The 16790-nt window shown below is 37.4% G+C and overlaps 1 protein-coding gene across 1 annotated transcript in view; it reads right to left on the bottom strand.

The window, feature by feature from the left end:
* The window catches only part of TACR3 (tachykinin receptor 3), a gene marked incomplete at both ends in the record, with an annotated part of 108490 nt that overhangs the window by 53246 nt on the left and 38454 nt on the right, over positions 1-16790 (bottom strand). Inside the window, one exon of the mRNA XM_080916531.1 lies at positions 15125-15275. Coding sequence (XP_080772657.1) covers positions 15125-15275 — 151 coding nt within the window. The remainder of the gene's footprint in view (positions 1-15124; positions 15276-16790) is intronic.

Here is a 16790-nt window from a genome sequence, read left to right as displayed (position 1 = left end):
ATCCTCAATAAAAGTTATAAAATTCTGTACTGAACCCGTCTGGACCTGGGCTCTTTTTGGTTGGGAGGCTTTTGATGACTTCTTCTATTTCTTTAGGTGTTATAAGGTTATTTAGATGGTTTACTTGGTCCTGGTTTAACTTTGGGACCTTGTATCTGTCTAGGAATTCATCCATTTCCTCCAGATTTTCCAATTTTGTGGAATATAAGTTTTTGTAGTAGCATCTGATGATTTCTTGAATTTCCTCATTTTCAGTTGTTATGTCCCCACTTTCCTTTCTGATTTTGTTAATTTGGATACTCTCTCTTTGCCCTCTAGTTAGTCTTGCTAGGGGTTTATCAATCTTGTTGATTTTCTCAAAGAACCAACTCTTGGTTTTGTTGATTTTCTATGGTTGTTTTCGTTTCTATTTGGTCTATTTCTGCCCTTATTTTGATTATTTCTTGCCGTCTACTCTTTTTGGGTATATCTGCTTTCTTTTGTTCTAGGGCTTTTAGCTGTGCTGTGAGGTTGCTGATGTGAGCTCTCTCCAGTTTCTTTTTGGAAGCACTTAGGGCTATGACTTTTCTTCTCAATACTGCTTTCATTGCATCCCATAGGTTTGGGTATGTTGTGTTTTCGTTGAATTCTAGAAAATCCTTAATTTCTTTCTTTATTTCTTCTTTGACCCTGCTATCCTTTAACAGAGCGTTCTTTAGTTTCCATGTGTATGTGGGCTTTTTGTTGTCTTTGTTGTTGTTAAAGACCAGCCGTAGACCATGGTGATCTGAGAGGATGCATGGGAGGACTTCAATCTTCTTATATCGATTGAGGCTCTCTCTGTGTCCAATTATGTGGTGAATTTTCGAGAAGGTGCCATGGGGTGCTGAGAAGAAGGTGTATTCTTTTACTTTAGGATAATATGTTCTGTATATATCTATTAATTCTAGTTGGTTCAAAGTCTCTGCTCCAAAGCAAACAGCCCCAAGAAACAAGCTGTAGTGGCTATTCTAATATCGAATAAAGCAAATTTCCAACCAAAACTTATCAAAAAAGCTATGGAAGGACACTTTTTACTCATTACCGGGGAAATCTGTCAGGAGGAACTCTCAATCCTTAACACATATGCTCCAAATAAAACATCACCCACATTCATAAAAAAAACCCTACTAAAGCTCTAAAAATACATTTCACCCCACACAATAATAGTGGGAGACTTTAATACCCCACTCTCACCAATGGACAGATCAGGGAAACAGAAACTGAACAAGGACACTGCAAAACTAGCAGAGACTTTGAACCAACTAGAATTAATAGATATATACAGAACATACTATCCCAAAGTAAAAGAATACACCTTCTTCTCACCACCCCATGGCACCTTCTCGAAAATTGACCAGGATTCAGTTCCTTTGTTGTTATTGTCATTGTTTTTTTTGGCATATAAAAACAATTTTATCAGTCAGTTTTGAAAAGAAGATTTTTCCTCATGGAAATAAATTGATGCATGAGTGGCCTCATTCCTAAGTTCTTATACATCCCACCGACTGGAACATATATCTGTTTTCATTCAAGTCTCTTGTGGCTGATCTAACTTACTGTCAATTACTATGATGTCCCCAGAGGATTTTCTTAGCTTAAAATGTATCAAATCACTAAACATCAGTGAATGTGACAGAAAACCACAGTGAACTATGACCTCACATTTGTTATTACAGAAAAGTTAAAATCAATTGTGTGGAAATAAGTCAAATTTGTATGATATAAGTAGAAATGTAAATTTGTACAGTATTACAGAGATAGTATGTTGGTGGCTCCATAAACTTGAGTTAATGATATAATACTTAGCAATTTTACTTCTGGAGATATGTACACACATACATGCACACACATATTCGTGCACACGTGTATACACAAGCACACATGCACATGCACACACAAAATAATTGAAAGTTGCATCTTAGGATTTGGAATTCCTAACTCACTGCAACATTGTTCACATCATTTAAGATGAACAGTCAGTGTAAGTATACATTAATGGGTAAATTATTTTTAAAAAATGTACCACACACAATAGAATACTTTTATCCTAATGAAATAAGAATGTTTTCTATTTTATAAAACTATAGAATATTATACTAGGTTAAATAAACAAGCCATGGGAAGACAAATGACACAAGATCTCTGATGTGTTTGCAGAAGTCAAACTTGTAGAAGAGTAGAATTGTTAGTATAAAGCCACAAAGTTTCAATTTGATAGAAAATAATTTTTTAAAGTTCTATTGTAAGCCAGTGACTAGTTAGTAGAGTAACAAGTACTACTAACTGCCCAGACATCTCTCCAGCCCTATTAAATAAATTTTGTTTCCGATTTTTCAAGACAAGGCCTCTCTGTATAACCTTGGCTATCCTAGAACACACTCTGTAGACCAGGCTGGCCTCAAAGTCACAGAGATCTGCTAGCTTCTGTCTTGTTAGTGTTGGGATTAAAGGCATGTACCACCATCACCTAGCTTATTAAAAATCTTTAAAAAGTAGATAAAAATCACTCTAAGATAAACTTTACTTTTTATGCATGAGTAAAACAAGGAAATCTAAGGCAGTCCTAAACAAAACAGAATGAATGGGATAGATTGTTAACTTGCTGAATAGTAGATGTAAATTGTGAAGTATTATTAACTAGTATAATATAAACTATGAACAATCAGATGTGATCACATTTCAAAGTAGTGACTGAGTTTGAGATATATTTGTGGATTTAGAACATAGTTATACAGTTGTTAAATATTTAAGTTGCTGCCAAAGACAAACTTATCAATAACTATTGGTTGGAAAACAGAAAACAAGTTTATGTTTTGTGTACTGTCCCTCGCTACCGTCTCGCCGGTAAGAACGCACGCGGAACACCAGGATCCTTCTGCAGCAAATTGTTTATTGTATCTTGAAGAGGAAGACCCCAGGCAGGAAATGGCACCCTAATTTATACCCCCAAGGGTGGCGGGTCACTGTGTGATTGGCTGCCCACCAGTGGTCTGATCGTGATGCCCCGGATGGGCAGTGACTTGACTCGCACCACTCTTTGCACATGCGCCCAGTTTGTTTACAGGGAGGGGCCAGGCTGCAGCAACGAAAGTCAGCGCCATCTAGTGATGGCAAATGTTATCGTGGCTCTCCACAGTGTACAGTTGAATTATTGGTTCTGCTAAATACCTTTTATTATATACTTAATTAATTAATCTGAACTTAAGAAATGTAGGGAGCCGTTTGTGCTGCACCCAAACATGGTGCCTGCTTCCCGCCGAGAACTCAGCAAACAGAGCTGTTGCCCAGCCAAGAGACTTAATGCGCATGCACCACATAAGTCACAGCCCACTCTTGGGGCACGTGATTGAGCTACAGGAGGATGCACCAATCAGGTAGCAACACGAGTCTCCTAGGCATGTATAGCAGTGCATTTTCTCCCCCACGTGAGGAGAAGAGGAAGACAGTGGAGAGATTGTGGGAGACCCCACGTGGAGGGATGGCGGAGAGATATCATGTGGAGAGAAGCCCGATAGGAGAGGTACCACGTGGAGAGAGACTCAGTAAAAGAGATTGCGGGAGGTCCCGCGTGGACAGAGACTGGACAGAGAGATCGCTCGTGGGGGACTGCGAGTGAGAGGTCGCCTAGACAGTAGGACTCGGTAGGGAGTTCCCGGCTCAGAGAGAAGTTTCTTGCTCAAGAAGCCCCCTGCTCAAAGTGCTGTTCAATAAAGGTTATCCTCAGAAGAATCTGTTTGTTGCATGCCTGTTCCTAGTGGCGGGAAGCGTGGGCGCGTGACAAAGAAACTTTAAAATCCTTCTAAGTTAAGTAAGGTTGTAAACTTAATAACTCAAAGAATTAAACTTTGGAACAATTTAAGCTTTGAAGTTCACTAGGTAACTCAAGTGTGTGGTGTCTTCAACTATATGGTCTCCCTGTTAAGATCTGGAGAGTAAACAATAGCATTGACAATGGACCTCAGTGTCTAATAGCCACCCAAATTCCCCCAATGTAAACTGTTACTTCCTGATGATTAGTTACTTCCTGCTATCTTAATCAGAGTCTTATTGCTATGAAGAGACCATGGAACTTCTTATAAAAGAAAACATGTAACTGGAGCTGGCTTACATTTTGAGAGATTTAGTTCATTATTGGCATGGCAGGAAGCAAAGCAGCTTGCAGGCAGACATGGAGCTGGAGGTGCCAAGAGTTTCACAGACAGCAAAAGGAGACTGTGTTCTATACTGAGTAGAGCTTGAGCACATATATGAGGCCTGAAAGTCTGCTCTCATAGTGATACACTTCCTCCACAGTGATACACCACTTTCACAGTGACACACTTTCTCCACAGTGACACACTGCCTCCACAGTGACACATTGCCTCCAACAAGGTCATACCTATTCCTATAGTGCCACACCTCCTAATAGCGCTACTCTCTATGGGCCAACCATTCACACAGTAGTCTATGGGACCATACCTATTCAATCTACTGCATTTCACTTCCTGGCCCCCATAGGCATGTAGCTATACTATAGTACAAAATGCATTTAGTCCAACCTCAAAAGTCTCCATAGTCTATAACAATCTTAATCCTGTATAAAAGTTCAAAGTATCTTCTGAGACTCATGGGGATCTCTTAACTACAATCCCCTATAGAATCGAATTAAAAAAGCAGATTGCATACTACCAGCATATCTTAGCACAGGATATACATTATCATTCTAAAACATATGGAAGGTAATATGGCAAGGAATATTGGGACAAAGCAAGACCAAACACCAGCTGAGCAAATGCAAAATTCTGTAATCTACATGTCTCTTCTCAAAATGCTCTTCAGATATCCACATACTTTTAGCTTTGCTGACTACAACACATGTCTTTCTCCTGGGCTGGTTCCATTTCTTGTTCGAATACTTCCTCAGCAGGTATCCCATGGCTTTGGCATCTTTAACATCTTGATGTCTCCAAGGCAATCCAGATTTCATCTTCACAGCTTCATGCGATGGCCTTTGTAGGTCTGCATGAAGGAACACCCCTGCCACATTCCTAGCCTCAGCAATTTTCCTCAGTTGGTGAGGGAGATTCCATCCTTGATTCTAAAGCCAGAATTCTATGGGTGGAACATAGCTTTCTAATTCCATTACATATTTATCAACTTTTTGTTTTCAGTGGTTTCCTTCACTGACTAAGCTTGGCTTTCCTAAAACTTGTTCTGTAGATCAGGTTGAACTTGAACTCAGAGATAAACATGCTTCTGTCTCCTGAATTCTGGGACTAAAGGCATAATCACCAAGCCTGGACCTAAGCTTTTTAAAAATTTCTTATCACAAGAAATTTATAAGAATGGCCACCATACCTCAAGGTTTAGATTAAAGGCATGTGTCAATCTAGATCAAAAGTGAATGTCATTTAACCTTATGATCCCAATCAAAAGCCTGTGTCTTCTAGATTCAAGATCCAAATCAAAGACATGTTGTCATCCTGCCTCAAGATTTAGATCACAGGTGGGCTCTCCATTTCTCAACTGTAGTTCATTCCAGAATGAGTCAAGATGACAAGTAGAGATAGGCATCACAATCTACCACTTGTCAACTTGCCACATAATCAAAACTTTTTATGCCTAAAGAAAACAATAACCAGGTCAAAATAATGCCTAACATGATATAACTGTCTCTTATAAAGCTTCAAAAGTATAAAGTATTACAGGGCTAAAATAATGGCTAACATTTTATAACTATTCCATTTATAACCACAAACACATAGGTGGTAATGTCCCTTGAGAAAACATCCTTTTGGCAAAATGGAAGCTTAGTTGGGTGGGATCTTTCCCTGATAATATTCTGATTGCCTTAATTACATTTAATATCTTTTATTGGTTTATGTCTTTGAACACAAGATTTAGCTCCATTCCAATTCCTGGTATCCCTTTAACCCTTGAACCATATGTTGTTTTAGTTTTCTTTCTCAGCTTGCTACATTTGATCAAAACACTCTTCATAAGAGTGAACCACAGGAGAGACTCTAGAATGGCCCATTAAGCAGTGTTTAGAGCGTTTATCTGCATTTCTAACCCAAAGTCCTAAAATCCGCATTTCTCCAAACAAAAACATGGTTAGGCCTATCATAGCAATTCCTATTGCTGGTACCAACTTCTGTCTTAGTTAGGGTCTTATTGTTATGAATAGACACCATGATTATGAAAAATCTTATATAATAAAATATTTAGTGTGGGCTAGTTTACAGTTTGAAAGGGTTTAGTTTATCATGATGGCAGAAAAGCAGGGCAGCTTGCAGGCAGACATGGAGCTGGAGGAGCTAAGAGTTCTATATCTTGGTCACAGAACAGGACTGTGTATACACTGGGTAGAACTTAAGCATATATATATGACTTCAAAGCCCACCCCTACAGTGATACACTTCCTCCAACAAGGCCACACCTCCTAGTTGTGCCATTCTATGGATCAAGTCATCACACACATGAATCTATGGGGAGCATATGTATTTGAATCACCACACTAGCTTTGATAGGGCTGGGATTGCTATTCTTATTGGAGGAGTAAAACAAACACCAGCATTACCCATCTCTGAACCCTGTAAGCTACAGTGACACAGACCTGTCAGGACATGCCCACTGGTACAACAGTGGCATAACAATCATGGTAGTAACCAACCACTTTCTGACTGGATTTAAGGCTTGTGCTAATCCTGGCAATATCATCAGTCCAAGAACCTATGGCTACTCCAAGAGCAGGTCATACATCCTAGGGGAAATCTTATTATTTTGTTAATGTACATAGCATTAAACTAAGCCCTAGTGACTTATCATTATCACCATAGGCTAACAAATCCCTCAACCTTTATTAGAGAAAACTTCTGCATTAAGTAGCAGTTAACACAGAGACTCTCAACTGGTCAAAGTACAGAAACTAAGAAAGGTATGTTCAGCTCTAAATGGCCCATTTATATAAAAGCCCTTTTTTCCATAGCTCAGGAATTACTGGGGAAGAAGAGAAAGAAGATTGTAAGAGCCAGAGTTGGCAAGTGACTACAAGGAAACAGTGGTTTCTAGACACAGTTGGGCACATGCACTTATGAAAAGACACTGGTTTTGAGAGCACACAGAAAGCCTCTGTAAGCTCTGGCCTGATAACAGTCCCAGCACGGATGGGAGGTCAAGGAGAAAAGTACTATCTCTGTCTGAGAAGCTACTGGCAATGTGAGCCGCCGAGAGAAGAATAGCTACACTTTAAGATGTAGCCATAGGTAGGCTGACTGTTCTCCAGGGAAAGGTTGCACATACAAGAATGAGTTTACAACACAAAATGGGCTCAGTTTTAGAAACAATAAAACAAGGACATGAAGATTTTGGGAAAGGGCGTGTGAAGAGCTGAGAAAGAAGTTGAATCTAATCCAAGCTACTCATGGTGTACATAGAAACAGCCAAGGCTGAGAACTTCACTCTTCCCGAGTTTTAAATTTTACAGACACATTTTCATAGCAACAAGACCTGTAAATTTCCGAGTATTTAAGCAATTAACTGGAGTTTTAAAAATTCTACATGTCACTGACTTTGAGTATCATGAATCATTCTATAAGTCATATATATTTTTGAAAGTTCATTAGATAAAAGCCTAAGTTATCCAATATCAAATGGTCCCCCATGAAAATACACATACAAGTAACAGTGCACAGAATATATGTATATTTATATGTATATGTATGTGTATGTGTATGTGCATGTATATGTATATGGTGTGTAATAAAAAGTGAGTAAACATAAAAAGTAGTTTTGTATGTCTGATAGGAAACAAATTATGACAGAGGATCCTACCTATAACTCTCCAAAGTGATTATTGCATTCTTCTTGATTATTTTACAATGCATTACAAAATAAATTTCTGTTCCTAAAGACATCTACTCCTTTGTTTTGATCTCTTTAAAAATTAAAATACAAGATATATAGTCCACATATCAGTCATTTTATTTTGACATTTTGTTTTCTACTATGCCTCAAATCATGTTTATGTTTAGAGTTAAATAAAGGAGATCAATTTTCTTCCTGACTTCAGCTCATCATTCAACTTGAAAAGAATAGATTTGAAATTAGAACTTTGGATACAAAAAATATATTAGAGTTACTGAGAAAGTTACATTAACAGCCTAAAAGCATACAGATAATAAATTTAACAAAATTAAGAAATATTTGTGATTTTTAAAATGTATTTTGCATGTGTTTATTTGGATAGGCATACATTGCCTTATCTCTACACGTATGATTGCATGTTTACATGTTACCATTTTGCTTATAGGTAAGTGATTACACACATAAATTAAAACTGTTAAATTAGCCCAAACCCTTCCAATTTATGACTTAAACTATTTGACAAATAAGTAAACTATGACTTGTTAGAAGTATAAGGATTGCTAGGTATCATAGCTTACATCTTTAATCTCAACACCCAAGGAAGCAGAAGTAGGCAGCTCTTTTTGAGTTCAAGGTCAACCAGGGCTACATAGTGAAAAACAGACAGACAAACAAATGAAAACAGGATGCCTTTAGAATTGTTAACATTTCTTTACCTATTCTATTGGTTGGGATATATCCCTTGATTAGATGTTTAAGTTATTTTGCTCCATGCTGTTCAGGTTTCCAGACAGTAAGTAAATCACAGCATCTGAGAGATAGAAAGGTCTCTTCACAGTAGTTAAAAGAATATCTGTAAGTTTTATTGGGTGGAACCCATGTGTAGTGTTCATATGTAAATGGTTAAGCAGACATCTTACTATTTTACTGAGAAATAAATTTCACTTGTGAGCTGTTTCCATTTTGTTATCTTCATAAGGCATCATGGGTCAGTAGATGTCAGACTCCAGATGCTCTGGGCCTGCTCATTAAAGTGTGGAATTCTCCAGCAGAGCCAAGGTGCTGTAAGAGAGTCTGAAGCCACAGCTTACAGTGGTTAAATGCTTTTCTGAGTAGAAAGCAGTCTGGTCAAAGGCAACAGCATCCCTACTCTGAGTCCAATGTAGCTCAGCCCAGTCATTTTTCCAAAACTGGCATACACAAGTAACCTTAGCTTCTTAAGTTTTGAAGAAGAAGCAACATACATTTGGCCCTCTTAATAAATAAGACATACTGTTGGGTTATATTGTTGATATATAGCTGATAACTGAAAACTGACTCTTCCTTGGGACTTCACTGTTAATTATTGCTAACAACTTTAAATTTACACTGAGACATATGATTCCACCTACAAAAAGCAATTAATATGATAAAATAATGGTTTTTCCATGGGAAAAGGACTGTTTTAATTGAAAATTTCTTAAAATGTTGCTTCAAGACATAATTTTAAAAATGAATCAAAATAAAGCCTAAAGGATAAGTAAATAGAAAAATATAAAAGACTTAAAGGTATATATGTTTAGTAAAGCAATTATCATATAGATTTAAAAAAAGATTTATTTATTTATTTTATATATGTGAGTACACTGTTGTCTCTTCAGACACACCAGAAGAAGGCATCGGATCCCATTACAGGTGGTTGTTAGCCACCCTATGGTTGCTGAGAATTGAACTCAGGACCTCTGGAAGAACAGTCAGGGTCCTTAACCACTGAGCCATGTCTCCAGCCCATATAAATTTTTACAAATTTTTTTATCATAAAGTAACATTTTTTTTTCTAAAATAAAATGAGAAACAAGGCTTCTTAAGTCAGTAAAATTCGATTATACAAGATGGTAATGAGACTGTCCTGGAGACTCCAGTGTCACTTCAGATCACTAAGTGCTTCCATCTTTAACAAGAAAGACAAAAAAAAAAAAAAAAAAAAAAAAAGAACAAAAGAAAATTTCCTCTAGAGTTGTAGAGTTGGAGACCTGTCTTATTACCTGGAAGGGAATGCATGTGGGTGTGGGGTTCGCCTTTTATTCTCCTTGGTAACTCTAAAGGAAAGAAGAAATGATCTTGGGTAAGTACCCTCAGCTCCCAGACAATGACCCATTAACTACCAATAAGGCAGTGTCCACGTCAGTGTGTACCCATAAGTCAGATGGACACTAGAACAAGAAACGGTGCCAATTTAACTCTTACTTTCTCCTTAAAACAGATACAGTTGATGTGGTCAGGGTGCCCCATTTGTTTCCTTAAGCACAATCTGGATTTTCCGTGAAGAGTCAGGGATTACCATAGATATATGAAAAAGTAATACCAAATGTACTCAGTTTTAGAAACTCATACTATTGATTACCAACAAGGACACACAACAGAGAGGGAACATAGAGCTGAGGAATACCAAGAGAGGGAAGTCAAATGGTTTGTTGAGCCTCTGACTTGTAGAACTGGCTCAAAAGTCTTACAGCTAGTTTTTAAGTTACCGAGTGCCCCACTTGTTAAGTGCTCCCTTGCATTACAAAGCACAACATCATGCCCATTTGCTAACGTTCTCAAGCAGCTAAAGGCAGCAGTATCTGATCCAGACATCTGCTTCAGTCCTCCTTAGACAGTAAAACCTTGCTTGACAATTAATGAGATTTCCCTATTGCCTGTGTCATCAGAGCTTCCAATATATACTTTCCAAGAACTCATAAATTAGCCAAATTCAAACAAAATGGATATTTGGAATAAGCCTGTGATAGATGCTAAAATGTATGGTTGTCAGCTAGAATAATTTGATAATTGCCAGCCCCCATTGGGTTGATCATGCAGTGGCTTCTTCACACTGAGGCAAAATCTTCCCATCCTCCAGATTTTCAGTAAAAAACTGAAATAATTCACAGATTTTAAAACACTCAAATTAAGAAAAAGGAACGTGGGTTGGAGAGATGGCTCAGTGGTTAAGAGCACTGACTGCTCTTCCAGAGGTCCTGAGTTCAAATACCAGCAATGACATGGTGGCCTACAACCATCTGTAATGAGATCTGATGTCTTTTTCTGGTGTGTCTGAAGACACTATGTACTTACACACATAACATAAACAAATCTTTTAAAAAAGAAAAAGGAAAGTATTAACTTTCTGTCCCAATTCCAGGTATGCCTTTCTCAATAATTTATGCTTCTGGTCCAACCCAGGGAAAGACAATTATTTCTCAGAACCAAGCTCTGATGCTGAGAAGCTGCTAGCCGGCTCCTTTCAGTGGGAGAAGGGACCCAGCTAGGCACTATTTTGTCTTTTTTTTCTCAGTATAGGGTGAACCTTTTATGTCTCTCTCTCTTTTTCTTTAAGGTCAACTACTATTTCTCACTTCTGTAAGGCTGCTAAATATACCAATTTGTTAAGTTAAAAAAAAAAAGGAGTAGAAATTTGGCAGTAGAAGGAATTGTCCTTTTGAATTTTAAAATATGTCCTTTGTTCTCCCAGGGCTCCAGAAATTTCCTTTGGGCAGAAGGACCCTGTTACAGTGTGCCTTTTATCTATGAGAGAATTAAATGACATGTAAAACAATGATCTGGTTGTGGAAAAATGGGTCTGGGCAATTGTTAAAATTTCCCACAGTTTATTCAACTTACTGTAAAATTGTAAATCTCCAGATTCAGGTTATATCTATCCATTCAAAATGACAATGAGTTTGGTTTTATTTCATAGGCAAGAGGTACAGTTTCCTAGATGTTAGGAATAGAATGAGCATTTAACCTGAAGATACCACTAGTACACATAAGTTTACCTTGGCCAAACTGTATTGAAAGATGACCAAACCCAGTTAAAACTGCATAGAAACTGCCTCCCCCCAAAGAACTGAATCTTAGGCTTTTCAAAATGCTATGTAAAAAGCTCTGTATAAAAACTAACAAACAAATAAACAAGCAAGAAGAGAGATCTTAAGTATTCTCTGATGTAAAAATTAACTGGACAATAAAACTTAGTCAATTTAGGTCCAAGGGTGATGATTCTACACATATATGGCAACCTAAAACTTTCTTCTACAGTTGTAACTTTCTTCTACATTCCTACAAATCAGGAGATTAAGAATATTAAAAACCTGGAAGACAGGGTCCTTCATAGATTAATTGTCCCTATTTGGGCAGCATGTATTTAATTTATTAACTATAAACTCTTCTCTGAAAGTACAAAGTGTGACTCCGTGAATTCATCATACCAGGGTAAAGGGATAGCAATAAATGACTAGATGCAAGTGAGTCTCAAAGTGATCACTCCTTTGTATGAGAACCTCTGCTTACTCTAAAATAAGAAAGTAAGAAAACTGAAGCAATGGTGATTCTCTCTGCCCTACTAAAAATTCTAACTCCTCTTTTGATTTACACAGCTTTAATCTACTAAATATGTAGAACCTTTTATGTTTTAACCAATACTTTAAAATGGTACTTAACACATTTATAAGAGATGGCAATATCCTCTGTATCTTATTCTTTTAGTTGACCTATCCATACAATGTACTAGCTATTCTTCAAAGGATTCAATATAGCATAACTCTAAGGATTAGAGATCCACCTGCTTCCATCTTCCGTGGGCTGGCATTAAAGGGGTTCACCACCACTGCCCAGCTAATGTGTGTGTTTTTAAACACATGTTTTTGAAGATGTCAGCCAACGTCTGCCAATCATCTTAAAGGACTAGACCAAAGTTGTTTGTGGAGTTGTTATCCTGACATGGCTATTTTGTACTACTATATCCAGTACTTTGGTATCCTGTCTCAAGTCTAATTAGTATTACCAATAATGAATTAATTCCCTAGGAAACAGATCATAACTAAAAAGAAAATTTAACACAAGAGTTGCAGATGTGATGACTTAAAAAATATAAGACTTTCATGCTGAATAGAGACATTGTATGATATTTCGCACTAACCAGGATATTTTCATACATATACACGTACATATGTGAATACACACACACATACAAATGAGATGGAGATATCCATCGGCTACATGATATTTAAGTGCTTTCTATCTGTCTATCTATCTATCTATCTATCTATCTATCTATCTATCTATCTATCTATCTAACTTTGCAACTATTATGTGTCAGATAAAATGAAGTTAGCAGCTATTTTTTTAAATGAGAAGATATGAAGAGATATCTATTCTTTATAATTAAGGTAAAGAGATTTGCTGTTCGGACGCTGTTTGTTAGAACCACACACACACTGTTAGGAAATCCAAGGTCCAGGTGACTGGCTGTGAGATGCCCATAGCCACAATGGAATTTTACATTTTCTGTCACTACAAACTCTGAGAGAAAGAGAAATGCATCTGGAATTTTATGTGTTGTCTTCTCTGAAATAGTCTAGGACAGTGATGTTCCTGTGTGGGTTGGTATTTCTACTCTGAAAGTGTAGGTAACAAATCAAGGTACACATATGTTGTATTTTCACCAGTAATGGAAAAGAGTGAAAGAGACAAACATTCTCTTGGTTTTTTTTCTCAATGAGACTTTATGTTAACAAATAAAAGAACAAATTTATAATTTTCATTTCTCCCTAAAGAAATATTACATATATACACAAAACAATTAAAACTTGGAATAATAGACCTACATTTATTAAAATTTATCCTCTAACCTTCAACCTGTGACACGTAGTGATATCATCCAATAATAATGATGATGATAAAGATAATAAAAAATAAAAATGAGCATATTGTTGAAGCATATCCTATTTTAGGTTTTTCCCCCTCATGTTTTAAAGGTTGAAGGTCAATTTCTTTAAGATGAAGTTTTGAAAAACAAAATTAAATTATACATATGATATCTGTATCTAGTCAGAAATAAATAATGATCACTTCCTGTTTTTAAATATAAAGAGTTGTGATGTATAACAACTAAAAATAATATTGTTTAGTAATCATTTGTTATTGTCAGGCAGAGGATGTGTTGTCAAAACAGAAACATTTGTTCTATAATATTTTAAAAATTGGTTTGATCGTTAATGACATAGAAGTAGGCAAGATATTCTGGGATTATAAAAAAACTTTAAAAGGAGTGTCATTGGTAGGTAATTCAATAATTAAATTAAGCAGTTCTAAATAGAATAAATAACAGTGTCTGCCATGTTTATGAAATGATGTGAAAAATCTGTTTCCTAGTAGAATTTTAGGGATTTTAGTATTTAAGTTGAATGATCAGAAATATTTTTTTTCATTTCATTTAATGAATTGTAGAATACCACTACTGACATTATCAAGCATATACATATGTTAGGAACAGAAGAGAAAGGAAGGAAAGAGAAGAGAAGGTGAAAGAGAAGGGGAGGGACAGTTGGGGGAGAGGAGAGAGAGAGAGAGAGAGAGAGAGAGAGAGAGAGACAGGAGAAGGGGAGAGACAGAGGAGGATGAAGAGAGAGAGGAGAAAAGAACGAACTGGAGGGAAGAGAAGATAGGTAGAAGGGAAAGATGCAAAATGGAGAGTGAGAGGAGAAGGGGAGAGATGATGGGGTAAGAAGAGAGAGAGGAAAAGAGGAAGGAACAGTTGGGGGGAGGAGAGAGAGAGAAGAAGGGGAGGGACAGATGGGGAAGGAATGAGAGAGGGGAAGGGGAGTATGATGGGGAGGGGAGAGAGAAAGGAGAAGAGGAGGAACAGATCAGGGAAGAAGAGAGAGGAAGGGGAGAGATGATGGTGAAGGAGAGAAAAAGGCAGATAGAAGAAGAGGGAGAAGAGGACAGTGAGGAAGAGTAGACACAGAGGTTGTGAAAATTCCACCCTTCTAACTTCAGAGAGCCTGGTCACTCAGGATAAAAGCAGCTTTGAGCCGATTTCAGAGTACAGCAGAGGTGCTCTGATCAAGCACTGTAAAATGCAGCCATGCACGTGGAAATAAAACTAGCCAGATTCCATTTAAGAGAAACTTTGAGAACTTCAGGTAGAGTAATTGAGAATGGGCTACATCAGGGACTGACAAAACAGCTCATCCTTAAGGATGTGATGGTTCTACTGTAGTCAGACATTTGCAGACTTTCCAGGGGCTGAGGTTTGCCAGCAAGAATATAGAGATTATGCAAAGGAAAAGACTTTTCAAACAAAGGAGGCATTTAGAATGTGAGATATGAGAACATATTTCTACAATCAAATGAGCACATTCCTCCTTGGAAGTTGACTTCCAGTGCAACAGCTGGGAAGTTTACTGGTCAGTTTACATGGGTCAGTTTACTGGTCAGTTATATGGGACAATACCTTCCGCTTAGCCTTCAGCTGTTCATGGTACTTGTCACAGGTGTCTCCTGGGATCTCTCCACCCCAGAGAGTAATTCCAACGATGGTGTAGGTGACGCCCATAATGAGCAATGGGAAACAGTACACCAGGATGATAACAATGATGTGGTACCTGCAGAGAAATGCACATACAAACAGAAGAATCTTTTCGAGTGAAATACGCAGGACTTTGAAATTGTTAAACTTTACCTCATAAATGCCAACCTGTATTTTCACCTTAAGTCTATGTCTTCATTCCACGCATCTACTAAATATCTTGCAAGCATTGTAACCTAGAGTCATGTGTCAAATGTAGTAATTGCTCATTTCTAAACTGTATTTTATGAATAAAATTTTATACATAAAAGTATTTTTCTCTTAACTTATACATATTCCCTTCCGTTAGAATCAAGGCTGAATATCCTTGCTGCTGGGTTCTTTGTTTAGTAATTGTTGAGCTAAAATATTGGAGAGAATCCTGGAAGGTCAGGGAACAGGACTGAATAAGCCTGTCATGAAGTGTATTTTATTCAACAACATATTATTTTACTTATTCCTGTGACTTCAGAAATTCGTAAAATATTTTTTTCCACATGAGAAGAAGAATTAGGCACTCTGAGCTATGATATAAATTTTTTATTGATTTAAGAAAAATCAGGTAAAACATTAGCATGTGTGTCTCTATGGTCATGGTATATTTTCTTGCCCTGTGACTTGGAAGATTACATACAAGCACATGGCCATAAGGCATGGTAAACACACAGTTCTATAAATTACCAAATTTGATTCCATCCTTTTATTTTGCCAAAACGGTAAGCTTGCCCTTAGGGAGAAATGGCAGCATAATGTATAATATCCTGGCCCATATACAATTTTACACATTTCATGTGGTTTCTACTGCCTTTGAAGGCTTTAAATTAAGTAATGAGTTTATACTGGAGGCATATCTTCTAAGATAAGTCCTAGACGTCCTTGCCTACCTTCTTCCTGGTAGCTAGGAACTGATTTAAAATTAATGATGGAAGTGACTCAGAATGACACCATACCACAGCCAAGATAATTCATAATAATAGGTAGGCAGAGAACAGTTGGATAACCCTGCCTTCCCTCTAGAAAGTGCTTCCTGTTTGGAACCAGGAAGGAAAACTCCTTAAAACAAGGCATACCTGAATGAACGACCAACTAGAAAACTGTGGAGAGATGGGACTGTTGCAGGTCCAGAGGTGACTCCCTTATCTTGAGTTCTAGCCCTCTGAAACAGCTGTTCCTGGTCCACCTCTGTGTCTGAACTAACATCGTTTCACTGATAGGTAAAAACGAGTTGGAGTCTATTAACTTAGCAGGCCACTAGCTTCCTTGAGTCTAAAAGCTGAAAATGTCATCATATGGCATCTTGGGTTTATAAAAGTAACTTATTCACCTAATGTAATTGTTGTCTCCAAGGCTTACTGCTTCTTTCTGCTAAAAGAGGCTTGAGCCTATAATATTCTGACCTCCATGCAATATTAGAGGCCTAGAATGTCTTCAGACTTTGAGACCGGCTGCTGAATAAGCTCACCCTTGTTCTTTTTGAACTCAAGCTGCCCTGGCTCAAATTCCTCTCCAAGCTGACTGACTCAAACTGACTTCTCTCTCAGCCTCTGATTGA

The sequence above is a fragment of the Micromys minutus genome (assembly GCF_963924665.1).
Source record: "Micromys minutus genome assembly, chromosome: 4".
Lineage (NCBI taxonomy): Eukaryota > Metazoa > Chordata > Mammalia > Rodentia > Muridae > Micromys > Micromys minutus.
The sequence above is the reverse complement of the archived record's forward strand: the minus strand, read 5'-3'. Positions and strand labels throughout refer to the sequence as shown.